Raw genomic sequence first — 15,909 nt, 5'->3', positions numbered from 1 at the left:
GAGATGCGTATGTCCCACAGGTAAAGAAATTGTATCAGTGAACAATTCCAGGTAGAGTGGTGATGATTTTATTTATTTGGGAGAGCACAGTAAAATCCTGCTCTGGAGAGTGATAAATGAACTAGCAAGTCAGCCTCGAGAACCAGCAGAGACTGTTCCCTTTCCCTCCTGTATTGAGCTGGATGCACTAACAACACAGCTCAGTGCGTCTCCACAGTGTTGATGTGTGGGCAAAAAAAAAGTGACACAAGGTCTGCTGGAGCTCTGCTGGAGTTACTGAACTTCTCTCCACTGACTTCAACGTGTTAGATCAGACATCTATCAGACTTAGGATAAATCAGCCCTTGATTTCCCCCCACCCCCAGAACTCAGCTTGGGTTTTGCTGGGAGCATGAGGTCATTGCTGCCTTCTTTCTGTTCCTTTAACAGCTGCTTTAAGGAAGAAAGAAGCATCCTTAGGCTAAATTGCAAACCTTGCTCAGTGTAACTATCAGAGGAAGCAGAATCTTCTTCCTGAACTGAAACAATGAAGCACAACTCATACCTCATGCTTCCCAATCGCTCTCCCTTAGATGCTTGGAAAAACTGCATGTGTATGATGGGGTAGAGTGGGATTAGGGAGCTGCGTGGATGGGGCAGAGTTCTCAGTGGACACGGTCCCTCAGGGTAAAGCTGGGACCGACAAGGCATCAGAGTTGACATGGTTTTGCAATGCACGAGTCTGAGGGTCTTGGACTGAGTCCTAGTTTTCTAAGAAGTCCTTAATATCGTTGCTGTTCCAAAGTTTAATTTTTATGTAATTGAAGTTTAGTACTATTATATTGCGTACTGTTAACTATTCAACTATTTATTTGGTTTCCTATGCTGTTCCTTTATAATAAACCATGACAAAAGTTTTCTTGCTATAAAATAATGAACAGAAACTCTGAAGCTAGTTTTCCCTTTTGTTCCTTCTGTGTTGCCACAGACTTTTTCATTTCAAATGTACTGGGAATGTTCTCTTCCTAGCGAACAGGATTTTCTGTGCTAGTGTTACAGCTCCTTCACACAAAAGGTAAACAGTATTAATAACAAAAACAGTGCTGCGGGGATCTGATTAGTGTTGCTGTAAGGGTGGGAGGAAAAGCACTAGTAAAGAAGAAATCTGAACAAAAAGCCCTGTCAAACTGAGTGTGGCAACGTGAATTTTTCCCTAACACCAGTGGCCTTTGCTCGTAGCCACATCAGAAAAGCAGTGCCTAAGTTAAACTATCGGGCTTCTTCCCTTATGGAGTTACACGCTAAATGTTCATGTAGGTAGGGCAACACCTTGCTCCTCGAAGACCTTTAAGAAAGCATCCAATAGTCCTTCAAGAATTGAGCTCGGATGTAATTTATATTGCAAAGCAGAGATGCCTTACTTACATACTTTTGAAAAATTAGACATTTCCTGTTGTTTTTTGTTTTTTTGGGTTTTTGTTTTTGTTTTTTTTTACCTCCTGTAGATAGCTTCTCACTGCTGTGCACATTTTCTTTGATATCTGTGGCTGGTGACTTGTAGAAGCCAAACAAGGCTCTGAGCTTACAGAGCACTTGTGTTACCTGGGTGTTTCTGGAGGCGAATGGTAGCTGCGGCACTGCGTGCCTGCAGCCCCTGCCCTACCTCCACTGCTGATCTTTCAGATGCTTTAAGCAAGACAGCACTCTTCGTTTAATCCACTGCTTAGTCAGTGGTCTGGGGGGTGATAGCTCTTGCTATTCATCGGCCAGCGCAACTCTGACCCTTCCTTGCCTTTCTGTGCTGCAGCCACCGTTAGTGGCACAGGAGCAGGGTGTGTAGGCAAACTGTGGGCCTATCCCTGGGCCAGCTGCTGCTGAGCTGGCTGCTCCGAGATTTCAAGGGAGCTGCGTTTTTGTTCAGCTTTTTGTGCCTTAATGTGCTGCTGCGCAGTGTTACTGGCATCGTTAGGAATGTGTGTAAAGCTGTGGAAGTTCAACAGTGTTAAGGTATAAACATGGCGCCTGAGGTGGGCCCTGTAATAGGAAAGTTTCTGTGAGGTGTAACTGCAGACTGTCCACCACTCCCACATGTTTTAAAAAATTTCTGTGCCACTAAGTGTGGGTAAAGCTGTCGGTGAGGCACTTTTTCCCTACACTCGAGGAAGGGGCTGTTGAGGCCAAGCTGCCAGCGTTCGGGCTGGGAACAAGCCCCGAGCTCGTGAAGGGCCGATTCTCTGCAGCTCCTAGAGTATGGCTGGCTGCACAGGCACAGTTTGGGGAAAAAAGCTGCATATGCTGTAAGAACTGGTGGGGAAGGGGGTGGTGGCGGGGCAGGAGTCAGCTCCTCAGCCCTCATTGCTTGTGGGCGGTGCTGTGTGAGGCTCCGCAGGCCTTCAGTCGGCTGGGCCCGGCACCCGCTGGTGCCCTTGGAGCATGGCCACTGCCCGCTCCAACACGTGAAGGGCAGCTCGGGTGTGCTTGGACAGTGCTGGACACCACAACTTCTGGGGGCTTGGTGCAGGAGGCACCAACCACAGCCACGTGTGGCGGGGTGGGGCTGCGAGGTGCAGGCCTCTGCCAGCGTTGCAGCTAAAATAAACGCTAAGCAGCTGATTGGAAGCAAAGCTTTGTCTTCCGTCTCCTTGCGATGTTCACCTCTAGGCGAGAGGCTATAGATTGTCACTAAACTAAAACTCTGTAACAAATAGCATTTTTTTTTAATTATTTTTTTTTTTTTTGTCCAAAGCAACATTTGTGTTGTCGTTTGTTTCATTTCTTGCATTTTTCGGTTGAGGATCCCAGTGTACAACCCAGCTGCCAAGCTGCCACACGCATCGGTGGCTGTTCAGTGTTCGTGTTTCTAACTAACACCCATCCCCTGCTGGGGGGACGGGGAAGAGGGGCCTCGCACCACTCAATGCCATGGCTCAGGGTCTCTCATAAGATAGCCCAGGAGCAGTTCGTGAAAGATAGTTCAAGTGTTTAAGGAAGTAGTGTCAGGTTGTTGTACTTCTGCCAAGGTACAGAAGCTTTACAGTGAGACTTTGCCTTTTTTTTTTTTTTTTTTTTTTTTAAACTGGCTTTTGTTCCTCATGCATTGTGAAAACACTTCAAAACATAATAAATTTATTAAAAAAAAAAAATCTTGAAGTCAACATCTACTAATTTCAAATGGGATTAAGTTATGCCAATTTCTCTGCCGCACAGCAGCTGCGTGGTCGCCGGGCTCGATGTCAGGGCGCAGTGCAACATGACAAGGGACTGCAGCTCCAGCCCCTCTGTGCTTGGTGCCTCCGTGCCTTCACGCTTGGCTTCGTCTCAGAGCTAGAAATGCACTGCTGGGACTGGGTTGGCGTTTGCTATTTGGAGTCTCCTGTCCCAATGCCCTGGCTGTTCTCTGAGAACTGCTGTACATTTGTTTTTCTCAATGCCCACATAGCATGGTTACTGATATCTTAGTTTTCTGTATATTAAGTACTTGTTCAATTTATATTTGGTGCACAAAGGTCACCAGTAATCTTTTCCAGTATAAAGGAATATGTTTGCATTGTAGACGTCTCCATGATGCATCACTTACAGATGTTGAATTAAACTGTCCTTGGGATTAATAAATATAGTCACATTATCCACAGAAATCCTCTTGTTGTTTTTTTTTTTTTTTTTTTTTTTTTTTTTCGTGTATGCTAAACATAGAAATAAATTTAATGGCAATATAGGACTGTTCTTTCAGGGGCCTAACTGGTGGGAAATGACCTGGCTGAAGATGCAGGGTTAGAGAGGTGGAAGTTAAATGGCAGTGAATGGTGTGAGACGTGGGATGGCTGCGTGTCCAGAACAAGGTGGAGCAGATGCAAATCAGCATTAATCCAGGTTTAAGAAGTCATGCTGAAAGGTGTCCTGGAGCGGTGACCCTCTGGCATCCCCTCCGTACTGCGCTGTGTCCACAAGCAGGCCACTTGTCTGGCATGACTGCCTGTGGGGAGAGCCAGAGCTAGGTACTGGGGGAGAAAAATATTTCCTCTTCTTGCGCTACTGCGTTTCATTAATCGTTCCTGTTACAGGACAACTGTATAGCTCTGTAATAGTGAAATAACTTGTTTCCATAAAAATACAACCTGAAAGTTCTATAAAACGAGAAAAACAAATAAATCCAGGTGCGTGTGATAAAATCTCTCTTAATTAAGAATAGGTGAGGATTTTTCACAGTGAAACACAGCATCGGGCCCACAACACTTCCTGTAAAATTAGGGAAGGAGGAGGAATTTGGCTACTAAAAGGGATTATCTTGTTCCTGTGAACACAGAGAACTGAACAGCATTGATTCTTTGGCTGTTTATTGAGATCTGAGCATCCCAGCCCCTGGGTTAATTTGTAATCCCAGCGTGCAGGCTGAATTGTGCAGGTGCCTTTTGGCTAATCCTTACAGGAAAATCTCCTGAGCCGCTGGGGTATCGCTGTGCTGATTGCCACCTTCCAGCAACACCCAGTGAGGTCCCGCTGCCCTGATGCTGGATGGAAGGACTCGTCATGGGCTTCAACAAGCAAGGAGAGGCACCGGCTGTCTCTCAGGAGCTATTTAACAAAGGTGCTTGCTTCTGAACCCCCTTGTAAAGCCAGCTAATGGAAGCAGGATTAGATCTCTTTAGAAATGACAACATTCTAGCATTTTATTTATTTGGTAAAATAACATACAAAGTTACCAGAGGTTTTTAGGCAGGTGTGGTGTGCTTTCCAAAGTAATGCCAAGAACGTGACAGGTCTCTGCCACCACCAGTATTATGGGATTGCTTGTGCCCTGCTGCAGGGAGCTTTGTGGCAGGTTTAGCAGAAAACACATAGGAAAAGGCTTCTTGCTTCAACAAGTGGTTAAGATGCAGGCGAATGGGAAAGAATTGGATGCACTCTTCTTTCTAAATGGGACGTGAATCAAAATGACTCATGTGCCCCATGCAGCACAAGGTACCTGCCCAAGCTGGAGAGCAAGCTGACAGGCCCATGAGCTGGCCAAAACTGTGACTACCCAGAGAGGTATGCCCAAAAAAAAAAACATCAGCCCACTTAGCCTGGGAGAAGCTACTGCTTTTAAACCGTCTGGTTTAATGCAGCCCGTTTGCACTAATCAGGCCTAATTCCTATTAGGTGCAAGTGCTGTAGCTCTGCTAAACAATGCTTGTTTATTGTTCGTTAGCCATAAATTAGGTCCTTGCCCTGAGCAGCTTGCCTTCCTGATAGTTCCCTTCGTGGTGATGACCGCCTGGCAGGAGCTGTTAAAATCAACCTAGAGAGTAAGGAGCAAATGTAATCCAACAGTGGCCGTGGCGATGATGGATGGTTTAGCAACACAAACAACTGGGAAAGGAACTGCGGACATTTTCAAGTCAATTTAAGAGAAATCATTTAACATACTTCAAATGGCTACGGTGATTAAAGGACTGCAGCACCTGCCATGAGGCTGGGGCACCTGGGATCGTCAGCGTGGAGAAGGGATGGCTTCGGGACAGGGGGAGCAGAAACCCTACTGATGCACACAAACAGCTGTGAAGGAAGAGTGAAGCCAGGACAAAATATGTGTGGAGTGGAGTCTCCCTCCCTGGAGATGTTCGAAACCTGGCAGGTAGCAGGCAGCCTGCTCTATTTTTCCCTGCTGTGGGTGAGACGGGGGACCAGGCGGCCCCCAGAGGCCTCTGCTCACCTTACCCCTACTGGTAAGAAAAGAAGGGCCTCCTACATAGAACATAACTTTCTTTTGGGGGTCTTCTAACAAAAGATGAATGTTTTCCCAATAAAAATGAAATGATTGTCCAGATCGGTGTCTAGTGGCATACAACATGACATAATTACAATGAATTAGAGTTCCAGCGACCTGATGAAAAAGTTAAATGCAACCCAATCTGCTCCCCAGTTCCTCAGTGGAAAAGACTGTGAGGGGACGAGGGGTGCTTAGGAGCCCTCCTGAAGTTATTTGGGTTTTCAGCAGCTGCTAGTGGTTTTGAGACCTTTGCTCGCCTCCTTTTCCTGGCGTGCTGCAAAGCCTCTTGGCTGCCCCTGCTGCACCTGCGTCCTCTCTGTGAGCAGCAGACATGGGCTGCGGCACACTTAATGGGAGCCACATGGCTGAAGCAGCTCCTCAGCACACCAGCCGGCTGCTTTGTGCTCCCTTTGAATACGTGCAGCCTAAAACAGCTGAAACACAGAGAGGAAGTGGCTTCTGAGGCTCTTCAAGGTCAAGAGGTAAGAAATTCAGTGTTTGCAGACGATAGGTCGTAAAACAAGTGCAGGGGTTTTAGTGCGACTTTCCTCTTGTCCCACTCCCCTCATCTGTTGGCTTCCAACCCCACCCACCCCTTTCTTCCTTCTCCAGGCTTAAAGACTGGAGTTGGAGGAAAAAAATGGCAAAACACGATGATACTGCATGTCCTCGTGGCATTGATGAACCCATGGTTTGGTTGGGATGGCCAGGATGGATTGGTTAGGAGTGCCTGCAGCTCAAAGGGCAGCCCTAGGTCTCTAGGGGGAACATGAGAGGCACAATTTGTACAAAAACTCCATTTCCCTGAAGGGACAAAGAGAAGGCGAACAGCAGCACATACCAGGTCCTGGTCTTCAGCAGTCGACCAAAAGCCAGAGTTGCCCAACCTCCGAGGTGGCAGGAGATCTCCGGGTGGATTTCTTGCTGCGTGGGCTGCAGCAGTGCAGAGTGAACATTTCTAAATCATGTGCTGTGTGTTTTGTTTGTTTTGTTTTGTGAAAGCATATGGCAGTGATTTCATCTTGAAGCTGGGACACGCTGTCTCTCCTTGATGCATCCTAATCCTTTGCCAGGTGTGCTGGGCATCCCTACAGGCTGGATCAAGTCTCGCAGGTGGTGTTCATCCTGGGCAGCTGCTTGTAATCCCCAAGCTAGATCCCGTGTGTGTTTTCCTTCTACAATGGTTCATCACAGAGATGTTTTGCTGTGTATCTTTAGTCCAGCCCTCCATTTGCTTTGGCATTTGCTCTTCAGACTTCTTCAAAAGCCACACTGTCGTGTTTGCTGGATCGTTGCTGAGCAGGACAGCGCTTTCTGGTCTTTTAATGATCATTTCTTCTAGCTCTCCCTTCACTAATAATCATTACTAGCAGTAAAAGTTGAACGTTAGGATAGAGAGGTGAAAAAAATGGAAAAAAAAAAAGAAAAAAAGGGAATTGAGTGGTGTTAGCTCTAGGTTTTCACCAGCTGCATCTTGATTAAGCTGCTCTGTTACAGTAGTGAAAAATACTTTCTCTGGATATTTTCAGTGGCTTGCATGCTACTTCAAGGAATTAAAGCAGGCCAATTACTTGTGTCTCTTCACCTTCTCAGTCTGTGCCTTAGCCTTTGCAAGGCAGCAGAATGAGCAGTGTGTTTTTGTTTGGTTTGTTTTGGTTTTGCATATTCCCTAACTTGCTTCTGGTGTTGGGCAGTTCTTTACTTCTGTTGGCCGGGCTGCTGCAGTGGCAAAATCAAGTAGCAAAATCTCTTGTCATCTGGCTGTACCATGGCAGTATTTTACCTGTTTTGCACCTCCTGAGTGTTTTCCTCCCTAAATGGGGCTGGGAGAGCTAATGTGCTCTCCCCAGCTTGTCTTTGGCAGTGCTGATATGAAACAGTGGCTTGTTCCGAGTAATCTTCAGCATCAGCAGGTCGCGTAGTGAGCCTCTTCCTGGAATGCTGAGCTTATGGTCAGTGGCCTTTATTATCTCATGAGCTTTTTAATGACAATTGATGGTGCAAATCTGCCTGATATGGGACTGCTTCGTTAGCAGTGGAGGGGGATGCTGCCCGAGCTTCACCTTGGCTGCTCCTCCCTTTTGCTTTAGGTAACACCTTGCTGAGAAACAGGGAAAGCAGAAGCGGTGAGGGAATTGCTTTGAGAAGCTGACTAAGTCCTCTAGCCATGAAAGAGCAACCCCAATGTCCAGATTTAGGTCTGTAATTGTAAGAAAAGCCCAATTTCCTGGCAGTTTGTTTCCTTCAAATTCATAATACCAGCATACACAGGACACAACACACGGCCTTTGGAAGAGCCACTCTTGTTGCAATATCTTTATTTGAGGCTTTTGCTGAACATACAAGCATGACAATAATGACACAGGTCAGTGCTGGAGACGAAACTGTCTTCAGAGCATCCACTTCGGGGACATTGTCCTCTGCAACACCAGCATGCATCTATGTGCACAGCATGATGCAATCAATTAATGGCTCCTTCGGTTCAGTAGGAGGTGGAGAAGCAGCTGCCTTGGACATTAGCCTCCTTGCACACTGATGCTTTTCACAGGGGAATGGTAGACTGAAATATTCTGCCCATCCCGGAGCTTCAAGGTGACATCCTGAAGGCGCCAGCTGACACAAACCAAAAGAGCTTTTAACTAGCTTTAATCACTGTTAATCTAGCAGGAATATTGGTGTAAAAACAGCTGGCATGGAGAAACAAATCATTCCATGCATTCCTTGCTCTTAAAAATAAATAAATAAATAAATAAAATCACCTAATTATTGTAAAGCTTTATTTGCAAGTGCCAGTTTCTGAAAGCTATTTTTCCTAATGGAGTAGCACAGCCCAGAGTTAAAGCTCTGGGATACGTGCTCCTGTTTGTTGCAACCTGAATAAAATCCTGGCAGCTATTTTTAGCTAGGTCACTCCCCTCTCCCTGCCGACCCCGCGCCTTTCTTCCCCTTCATCCTGTCGGTGCATTCCTTGCCTCGCTCCTCTTCAGCCTTGGAGCCGGGCTGTGTTGCTAAGGAATTATCCTGGCTTGGGAGAGTTTGAACACTGTGCGATCGCTCAGTGTGACTGCTGAAAAACTGACAGGGTACGACAGTGGTTACTCAAAGGAGAAGAAAAACTGCGTTTGTTGGATGCAGAGGGGGAGCCTTTTGCTTCCTCAAAGCTCTGCTCCAAAACCACTTCTGTGAGCCTGCTCATGCCAGTTTTCCAGCTGGGAAGGACCATTATCCCAGCACACTACGATAGGATTTTTAAAGCTCCTGGCAGGCACCCAGCTCTGCTCTTACTGGAGTCAGTGCTGAGTACATACAATTAGGTAATTAGACTGCTGCACCTCTCTGCGATGAATCTACAGCAAGGCTCTTCGCTTGCCAGCCCTCTGGCTCGATCTGACCCACTGAGAATAACCACCACGCTTGCTGACGGTCAGCAAGCGCAGGGCTTGCAGAAGCTGCTCCCCTCGGCATAGCCTGGGGTCTCAGATCTTCTCTGCTCACCTCAGGGCAGAAGCCTGCAAGTGGTGCTTGGCAGGACTGGTGCCTCGCCTGTGGTCTGTCCACCAGCCCCTGGGCCTCCGTCGCCTCTGGGCAGGGAGCTCTGCACCCTCCCCGTCCCTGCACTGCCTGCCTACCAGCACACACTCCCTCATCCAGGTTCAAACCAGCTCATTCTTCTTTTATTTGGCTATTTAAAAAATAAAATTAAAAAAAAAAAAAAAAAAAAACTGATGGACAGACTGTCCACTCATAGTCTGAAGCATTTAAGTGCTTCTGGAGCTCACCTCCCAGTGTCATTTCATGCCATTTTGCCTCTTGGGTCTGTGTGCCTGCTGTACAGGACCACAGCAGCATGGCCCACTTAGACGTTTGCTATTCCTCCCAGGGATTTCAGGAACTCTTCTTCGTGGAGCAGACAAGAACAAACGATTTTGCTTTTAGTTCCCAGGCAGGTGCAAGAACACAACGTGCCATCAAGCCCCAAGCGGATCCATGTGTAGGCCTCATGAGTACACTGTGGCAGTTGAGTTTGACAGGTTTGTCTGCCACAAATCATTTTGCCAGAAAATGCATTTTCTTTTTTTTTTTTTCAACTTGCAGGTGGAAATGTGCAAAGAGCTCGCTTTAAAATAAAACCCTGATAGATACGTATGCATTTTGATTACTACTGTATTTTAACATCTTTAAATCTTCAATTGTCCTCACATTAGTTCTGTGAAAGAGGGAGGAACTGCTATTTCCCTCCATCTGTGAGGAGGGGATAGCGAGGAGTGAGCGTGTCAGGGTGCAGATCCCCAGAAAAGCACAGGTGGGCACAAAAGATGCCCGAGGACCTCTGGGGGTATCTTTGGCAGCTAGGAAGGAGGCCAGGTCTGGCCCTGAATCTCTGAAGTCTCAGTATAGTGCCTTCCTCCCATGCTTTTAAATCTTGCTTCCCGTAGTTATTCTGAGCAGAAATTCAGTAAGTTGTGGTTATCTAATTACGAAATGACAACAATACCATATGGCTGGTGGGAACTGAGCAAAAACGTTGCAGCTCTGGGTTTCTAAATACAGCTATCAGAAGTGTCTAACAAACTTGAAGAATAAATGCATGTGAGGAGATTTTCATCTAATAAAATTTCCTCTTTTGCAGTGGAAGATGGACTTTGAATTCCTGTAGTAATGCTCAGTTCAAGAAGCGTTTCACATTGAAAAGGGAGATTTTCAGGCTTCAGTACTACAAAGATGTAATATTGCTATGTGATGCGGAGTCAGAGCATGCTTCTATTGCAACATATCTGTTCTAGCACTTCTTTTTAACTATAAGGACCATATTTATTATATAATTTGAAATAAAAAAATGCCTGATTTTTAGCTTACCTTGATATGCTCTGATATAACATGCAAGATAACTCCCCTAGTGCAATATCTAATACTGAAGTTGGGCCCACCACTCAAGTGGCCTCAACATCTCCTTGGAGAAGAGGGGTGAGAGGGAACAAGATGCTCCCTTGGCTCACAGTATCTATCTGTATACTGAGTTATGATTTGTAGAAGACATTTCACCCAAATGAATGGCTCATGCTGTTCTTACACTTGTATTCATGGGGATGTATTCAGTCTGTTTCTCAACTAATTTACATTTTTGTCATAATGATGGTAACAACCTTTCACAAGATCCTCAGACATGAATTTCCTCTTTCTTTGCATGCATGATCTCAGCAACCCAATGACTAAACCAATTATCCTGCTCCACTGTTTTCTCCTACCACTTCTGTCCCCACATCTCTGTGTTTCTCCCAGTACTTCCCCCAGTACGCACCATTGATGGGAGTGGTCCATTTCTGAGTCAATGTAGAGGTACCCCGCTGATTTTGTTCCAGATACAGGTAACTTTATCTGCAGATGTAAAAGTATGTTAGAGATTCAATGAAGCGTGTTCCTGAAATGGAAATTTACTCCTTTTACAGTCAAAGCAGCAACCTGCCTCCTTTTAACTTAAACTCTCATTTTGTTTTTTAAACGCATTTCAAAAGTTTCACTAAGCTCCTCTAATGGCTAACGTGTACGTGGCTATACAAGTACGCCTGTTCTGCCATACATTAATCTCTGCTGAAAGAATGTACTGTGTTACAGCTGCAGCCCCCAGGGAAAACCACTCGCTCTCTGAAATATTTATGAGCAAACACCTTTCCTCACCAGAATGCATAGTGATCCAGAGGTGACCTGCATTATGCTCGAGCTTCCCATAACCATAACAAGCCCGTAGATTGACTATCTACACATCAGTCAGCCCATTAAGATGCATCGAGGTAATAAGACATTCAATTATTTTGTCGGTGCCACAAATTCTACCGTTCAGGGTAGTTAATAAACAAAGCTGTGCTCAGTGCTGCAGGTCTTAGCTAACTGCACTCAGTCTAATATTTGAATAAAAGCAATGTTTCAGGTGTAGTGCTTGCCGGTTGTACTGGAGCCACAAATGGAAAATGCCCTGAGTTCTCAAACGGGACCAGTAGGTAGGAGGTAGGAATGTTGTGGAGTCAGTAAATCTCTCTCTGATGATTAACTAGTTTATTTCATGAAAACATGAATGTTCACTGTGACTGAGAGCATGAAAAAGTGGAAAGGAAAGTTGGTGGTTTATGTCTGGGGTGAGATCTGGCAGAAGGCAGGGTTTTGATTTCACCCCGAGTCACTCAAGTGACTGTCATTCTCAAAGGGTGACACAGGAAAATATGAGTGGGAAAAGTTCTCTTCTTTTTCTTCAATCAGCACAAGGGGTTGTGCATTTTTCCCATATTTTTGGCCTAAGATAAGGTTTCTGGTAAAACCTCTAAAACCTGGGTAACATTTTGGCCTAGGGTATTACGTAGGTGAAACCTGGCTGGAGTAAGATGGGAAGTGCAATTTTATGTGAGTTGGTTAAAGGTCAGTTTTCTTGCCCCGACAGTCTCCTCCTTCACCTGCAATATCTGGCACATTCTTTACTGTCCTTATTTCGTCCCTAGGTCTCAAAAATAGAAGAATCATAAGGAACAAAATGATTCAAAAGTGACACAATCCCTCAGCGAGTTGCCTGAAGAGCTCTCTAAGGATGTCCTGGGTCACTAGCAAAAACAAGGAAGAACAGCCAGTCCTGTTCTTAAGGACGTGAAATCTCTGGGTAAAAACACAGAATGCAAAGCCCTTTTCAGACGGCCAGGCCCAGAGAGGAAGTTGACTTGTATTTGTGAGGTTTGCCTCAGCCCAACCCTGGGGTGATGCAAGTCAGCCTTGTGCAACATCCAGCGCCCAGCGCAGCATTCTCTGGCGACTATGTAATAATGTGAGCGCTCAGCCCCGTGCCAGGCAGTCCTCCTCCATGGCACAGCCTTACTGGTGCTTTAGAAAACACGCCGTTTGTGCTGCAGCTCCACAGCACACCTCGCGCGTGGCTGTAAAACCCTCTCCTGAACAAAGCTTTAAAAACTAGCACGGAACATACCTGGGGGGAAGGGAGGCAACAGCTAGTTTAAAGCTGGAGCTTAATATGTTTCTGAAAATTGTTTTGTGGCTTGCAGTAGGAGGGGGATTCACTAACTTGGAAGGTCCTCTATCGTTCTGCGATGTGCCCATACAGCACAAAATGCAGATGCTGTTCTTGCTGTTTCTAGTTCTTGTTAGAGCTTTATGCCTGGAAATCTGTTGCTTCTCCAAATCAACTGGCAGCCCATCCTACTGCCTCACCGTGGGACTTCTGCTCCCAGGTCACTTGTGACCTGCTGAAAACCCCAGTGCTGATCTCTTTTCACCTGTGCTGACACCCCGGGAAGCTGTGACACAATCTCCCCAGCGTTACCTGAGCCCTTTCTGTGTCCACGCGGTTACTCCCATCTGTCAGTCGGATGTTGTGAACCTTTAGAGGGGGAGCACCCAGGGCTTCCAGGGCAGCGGGATTGTTGTTGAGTTGCTCCAAACCCTGCTGATAATACTGGGTCCTGGCAAAGCCTTCTAGATGAGAGAAACAGGATAATGAGGAGACTGTCTACTTAAGATCTAAAGATACAGTTTGGTTTTGTGTTGTTTTTTGTTTTTTTTTTTTTTTAAAGATACTTCCTCCAGACCCCCACACTCTCCCTGAAACACAGTTCAAAACTACTTAGTAGGATAAATCTGGCTAAAGGAGGAAACGAGCCCTTGTATCAAAGAAGCAGTGTTGGACTGCAATTCTACCCAGTACATTCAAGTGAAAAGGGCTCTGAATATCTGCAGATAGCCTGTTCCGTACTGATGTACAGTTCGGCTTATCACTGGGTGTCCCTGTCTGTCGTATATTTTGTAAAAGAGGGGGTAAAAAAGAAGGCAAAGAGGCGTAAGGATGAATATTTGCAAATGTTCTGAACGTGACTCAATCTTCTTAGAGGAGATACAGAAAATTAGAATAGAGAATATTTATTCCACAGACGCTGATGTGGGACAGCAACAGCTGCTGCTGCTGCTGTGAAGCCCTTGCTGTGGTTTTGATACAGCTTTTCAAGTGGCAGCCGTGAAGCTGCGACTCTCCTGAAGGGTATATTAAAACGGAGGCACAAGGAAGTGCCATTAAATTTAATGGTCAACCAGCAACAATAGCACGGCAGACTGGATGCCGCAGTGCTGGCGTATGGAGGACAATTGTGGTAAATTGCTATTTATCAGTGCCTGGCTGCTCTGTACAGCTAGGAAATGCTGTCCACTGGTGACCACTGCACAACGCAGAACTGCGAGGCTGGAAATGTGCCGACCTTCCTATGGAGGTGGAGATTTGGCTAAAAACATCTTATGGCTTGCCAGATGAGATTTCTAGACATGCTTCATGCCAGCCTAACTCCCTTCTGCTGACATCAAGAAGGGCAGTGTCAAGCTAAGGGTGTGCACGTATTAAAGTCCTACTCTGGTAACTTTGTTCTTGTCTTCCAAAGAGCTTAAAATAAGGTGTATGGTTGTTTCCTGGTCTTCTGCCTGTTGGTATTACTCTCGGAGCATGAGGCTGAGGGATGCTGCCCACTCTCCCTAGCTAGAGGCATCCCCTGCAAGCAGACAGCATCTAGTTGTTGGCACAGAAAGAGCTTTGCTGGCCTGCAGCCTGCGTTGGCCAGGCCCTCTTGTCCTCCTGGGCCATCCTCAGGAGCATGCTGACCCTTTAGTGCCTACTGACAGTGGCAAGCAACCACCCAGCTCGTGTTAAAAGTATGTTGTACTTAGCCTCCAGGTTGGAGGGGAAAATGGTTTGAGTTTCCCAGTGCCCCAGCTCAGGCATTCCAGCAGCATCTCACCTTGAGTAGCAAATGCAAGAGGCCCAGCGATCTGTCTGTCAGCCTGCTTGCAGTAGGAAAGCTGAAAGCACGCTGGGGTTGGCCAGGGAGACTGCTCCCGTAAGGGAGGGAGTGGAGGCAAAGATGGAGAGTAGAAATATGATTACCTGAATGTTTGTACAAGCTTTCAAAGAGAACACGTGCATGCAAACTATTTCAGCCTGAAGGAAGGGGAGGGAAGCACCCCTCTTCCCCCCGCTCCCACCATTACGGAAACTGTTTGCTCCCTCATTCAGTACACTGGGCAAAAGGAACTGGGATGGCCCTGAGTGTGGGCAAAGGGGGGACGGTTCCCAGCGTGGCCTCCCTGTCTTTTGGAGGCTACAGAGCGACATAGCCATCAGTAGAAAGTTTCCTTTCGGCAGCCCAGTTGGCCTGTCACTGCGTAATCAGGGACGTGCTCAGGGGCCATCGGTTCTGCAGCAAAGCGAGAGGTAGCCACCGTGCTGAGCCATCTGATTACGTGGCTCAGTGATGCAGGCAACGAGCTCCTTTACTTTCAGCAGCACAGGGGAGAGGTTTTTTTTCAGAGATTTCCAGATAGCAATGCCGAAGCTGAAAATTAAAAAATGCTAATGTCCTTGTTAAAGCCAGATTCAATATTTTAAAGCATAAGAGGATCATATATCTGTCATATACTCCTAAGCTTGAGGGCACGAGCTGACTAAAATTAAAGCCTGCTTTCCAGCCTTGTCTGATTTGTTATTAATACGTGTAAAATGAAGGGGAGGTTTCACAACTTATCTCAGGGCTTGAGGAACAGGCTCAGCTACACTTTTCTGGCAGCATCCTCTGATATAAGGGTAGGTAAAAGCAGTATCATGTGGTAGTACCAGCAAGTGAGAGATAGGATTTGACTATCTGGGGGTCCTACAGACTTCTTGACCCTATTTCTTTTCTGATGCTAAATATCTAGAAATAATTTTAAAAAGAATTCTATCACTCGAGCTAACACTTTGAATTCTCAGCCAAAGACGTGGCTATTAGGTCTGTCCGTGAACAGCAATGTTACCTGCCTAGCTTTTCTCTCCTTTCTCTTCTTAATGTTGATCACACTTGAGGTCATAGTCTTCAGGAGAAATTAATACAATCTTCAGCACTTCAGAGGCTGTTGTGTTTACGGGCCAGCACCACAAAGATTTACTGATAAAAACTGCTAGACTTGAATACGTTCTCACAGACCCTCCTTTAAGTGGCTCTCTCTTTCCTGCCCCCTTGTAAAATCTCAATAAGGGATGAAATGTACACGACTGTCTCAGCTTTCGTTTCACCTTAGCCCCCAAGAAACCTCCCAGCATTTCTAGTGACCACAGCAGTCTGCCTTCGGTGTAACACCCACCTTTGGAAATGGGTGCAGCAGTGCGTTAG

General features: G+C 46.2%; 1 protein-coding gene across 1 annotated transcript in view; it reads right to left on the bottom strand.

Annotated features, from left to right (window-relative positions):
- Positions 1–8,015: 8,015 nt before the first annotated feature.
- LOC116486097 (cytochrome c oxidase assembly factor 1 homolog) overlaps positions 8,016–15,909 on the bottom strand; it is a 52,642-nt gene continuing 44,748 nt past the window's right edge. Inside the window, exons 3-5 of the mRNA XM_032182057.1 lie at positions 13,047–13,198; positions 11,028–11,104; positions 8,016–8,341 (exon numbers count right to left, since the gene is read on the bottom strand). Coding sequence (XP_032037948.1) covers positions 8,245–8,341; positions 11,028–11,104; positions 13,047–13,198 — 326 coding nt within the window. The 3' untranslated portion in view covers positions 8,016–8,244. The remainder of the gene's footprint in view (positions 8,342–11,027; positions 11,105–13,046; positions 13,199–15,909) is intronic.

The sequence above is a fragment of the Aythya fuligula genome, chromosome 2 (assembly GCF_009819795.1).
Source record: "Aythya fuligula isolate bAytFul2 chromosome 2, bAytFul2.pri, whole genome shotgun sequence".
Classification (NCBI taxonomy): Eukaryota; Metazoa; Chordata; class Aves; order Anseriformes; family Anatidae; genus Aythya; species Aythya fuligula.
Note: the sequence above shows the minus strand (reverse complement) of the source record. Positions and strands in the feature narration are given on the sequence as shown.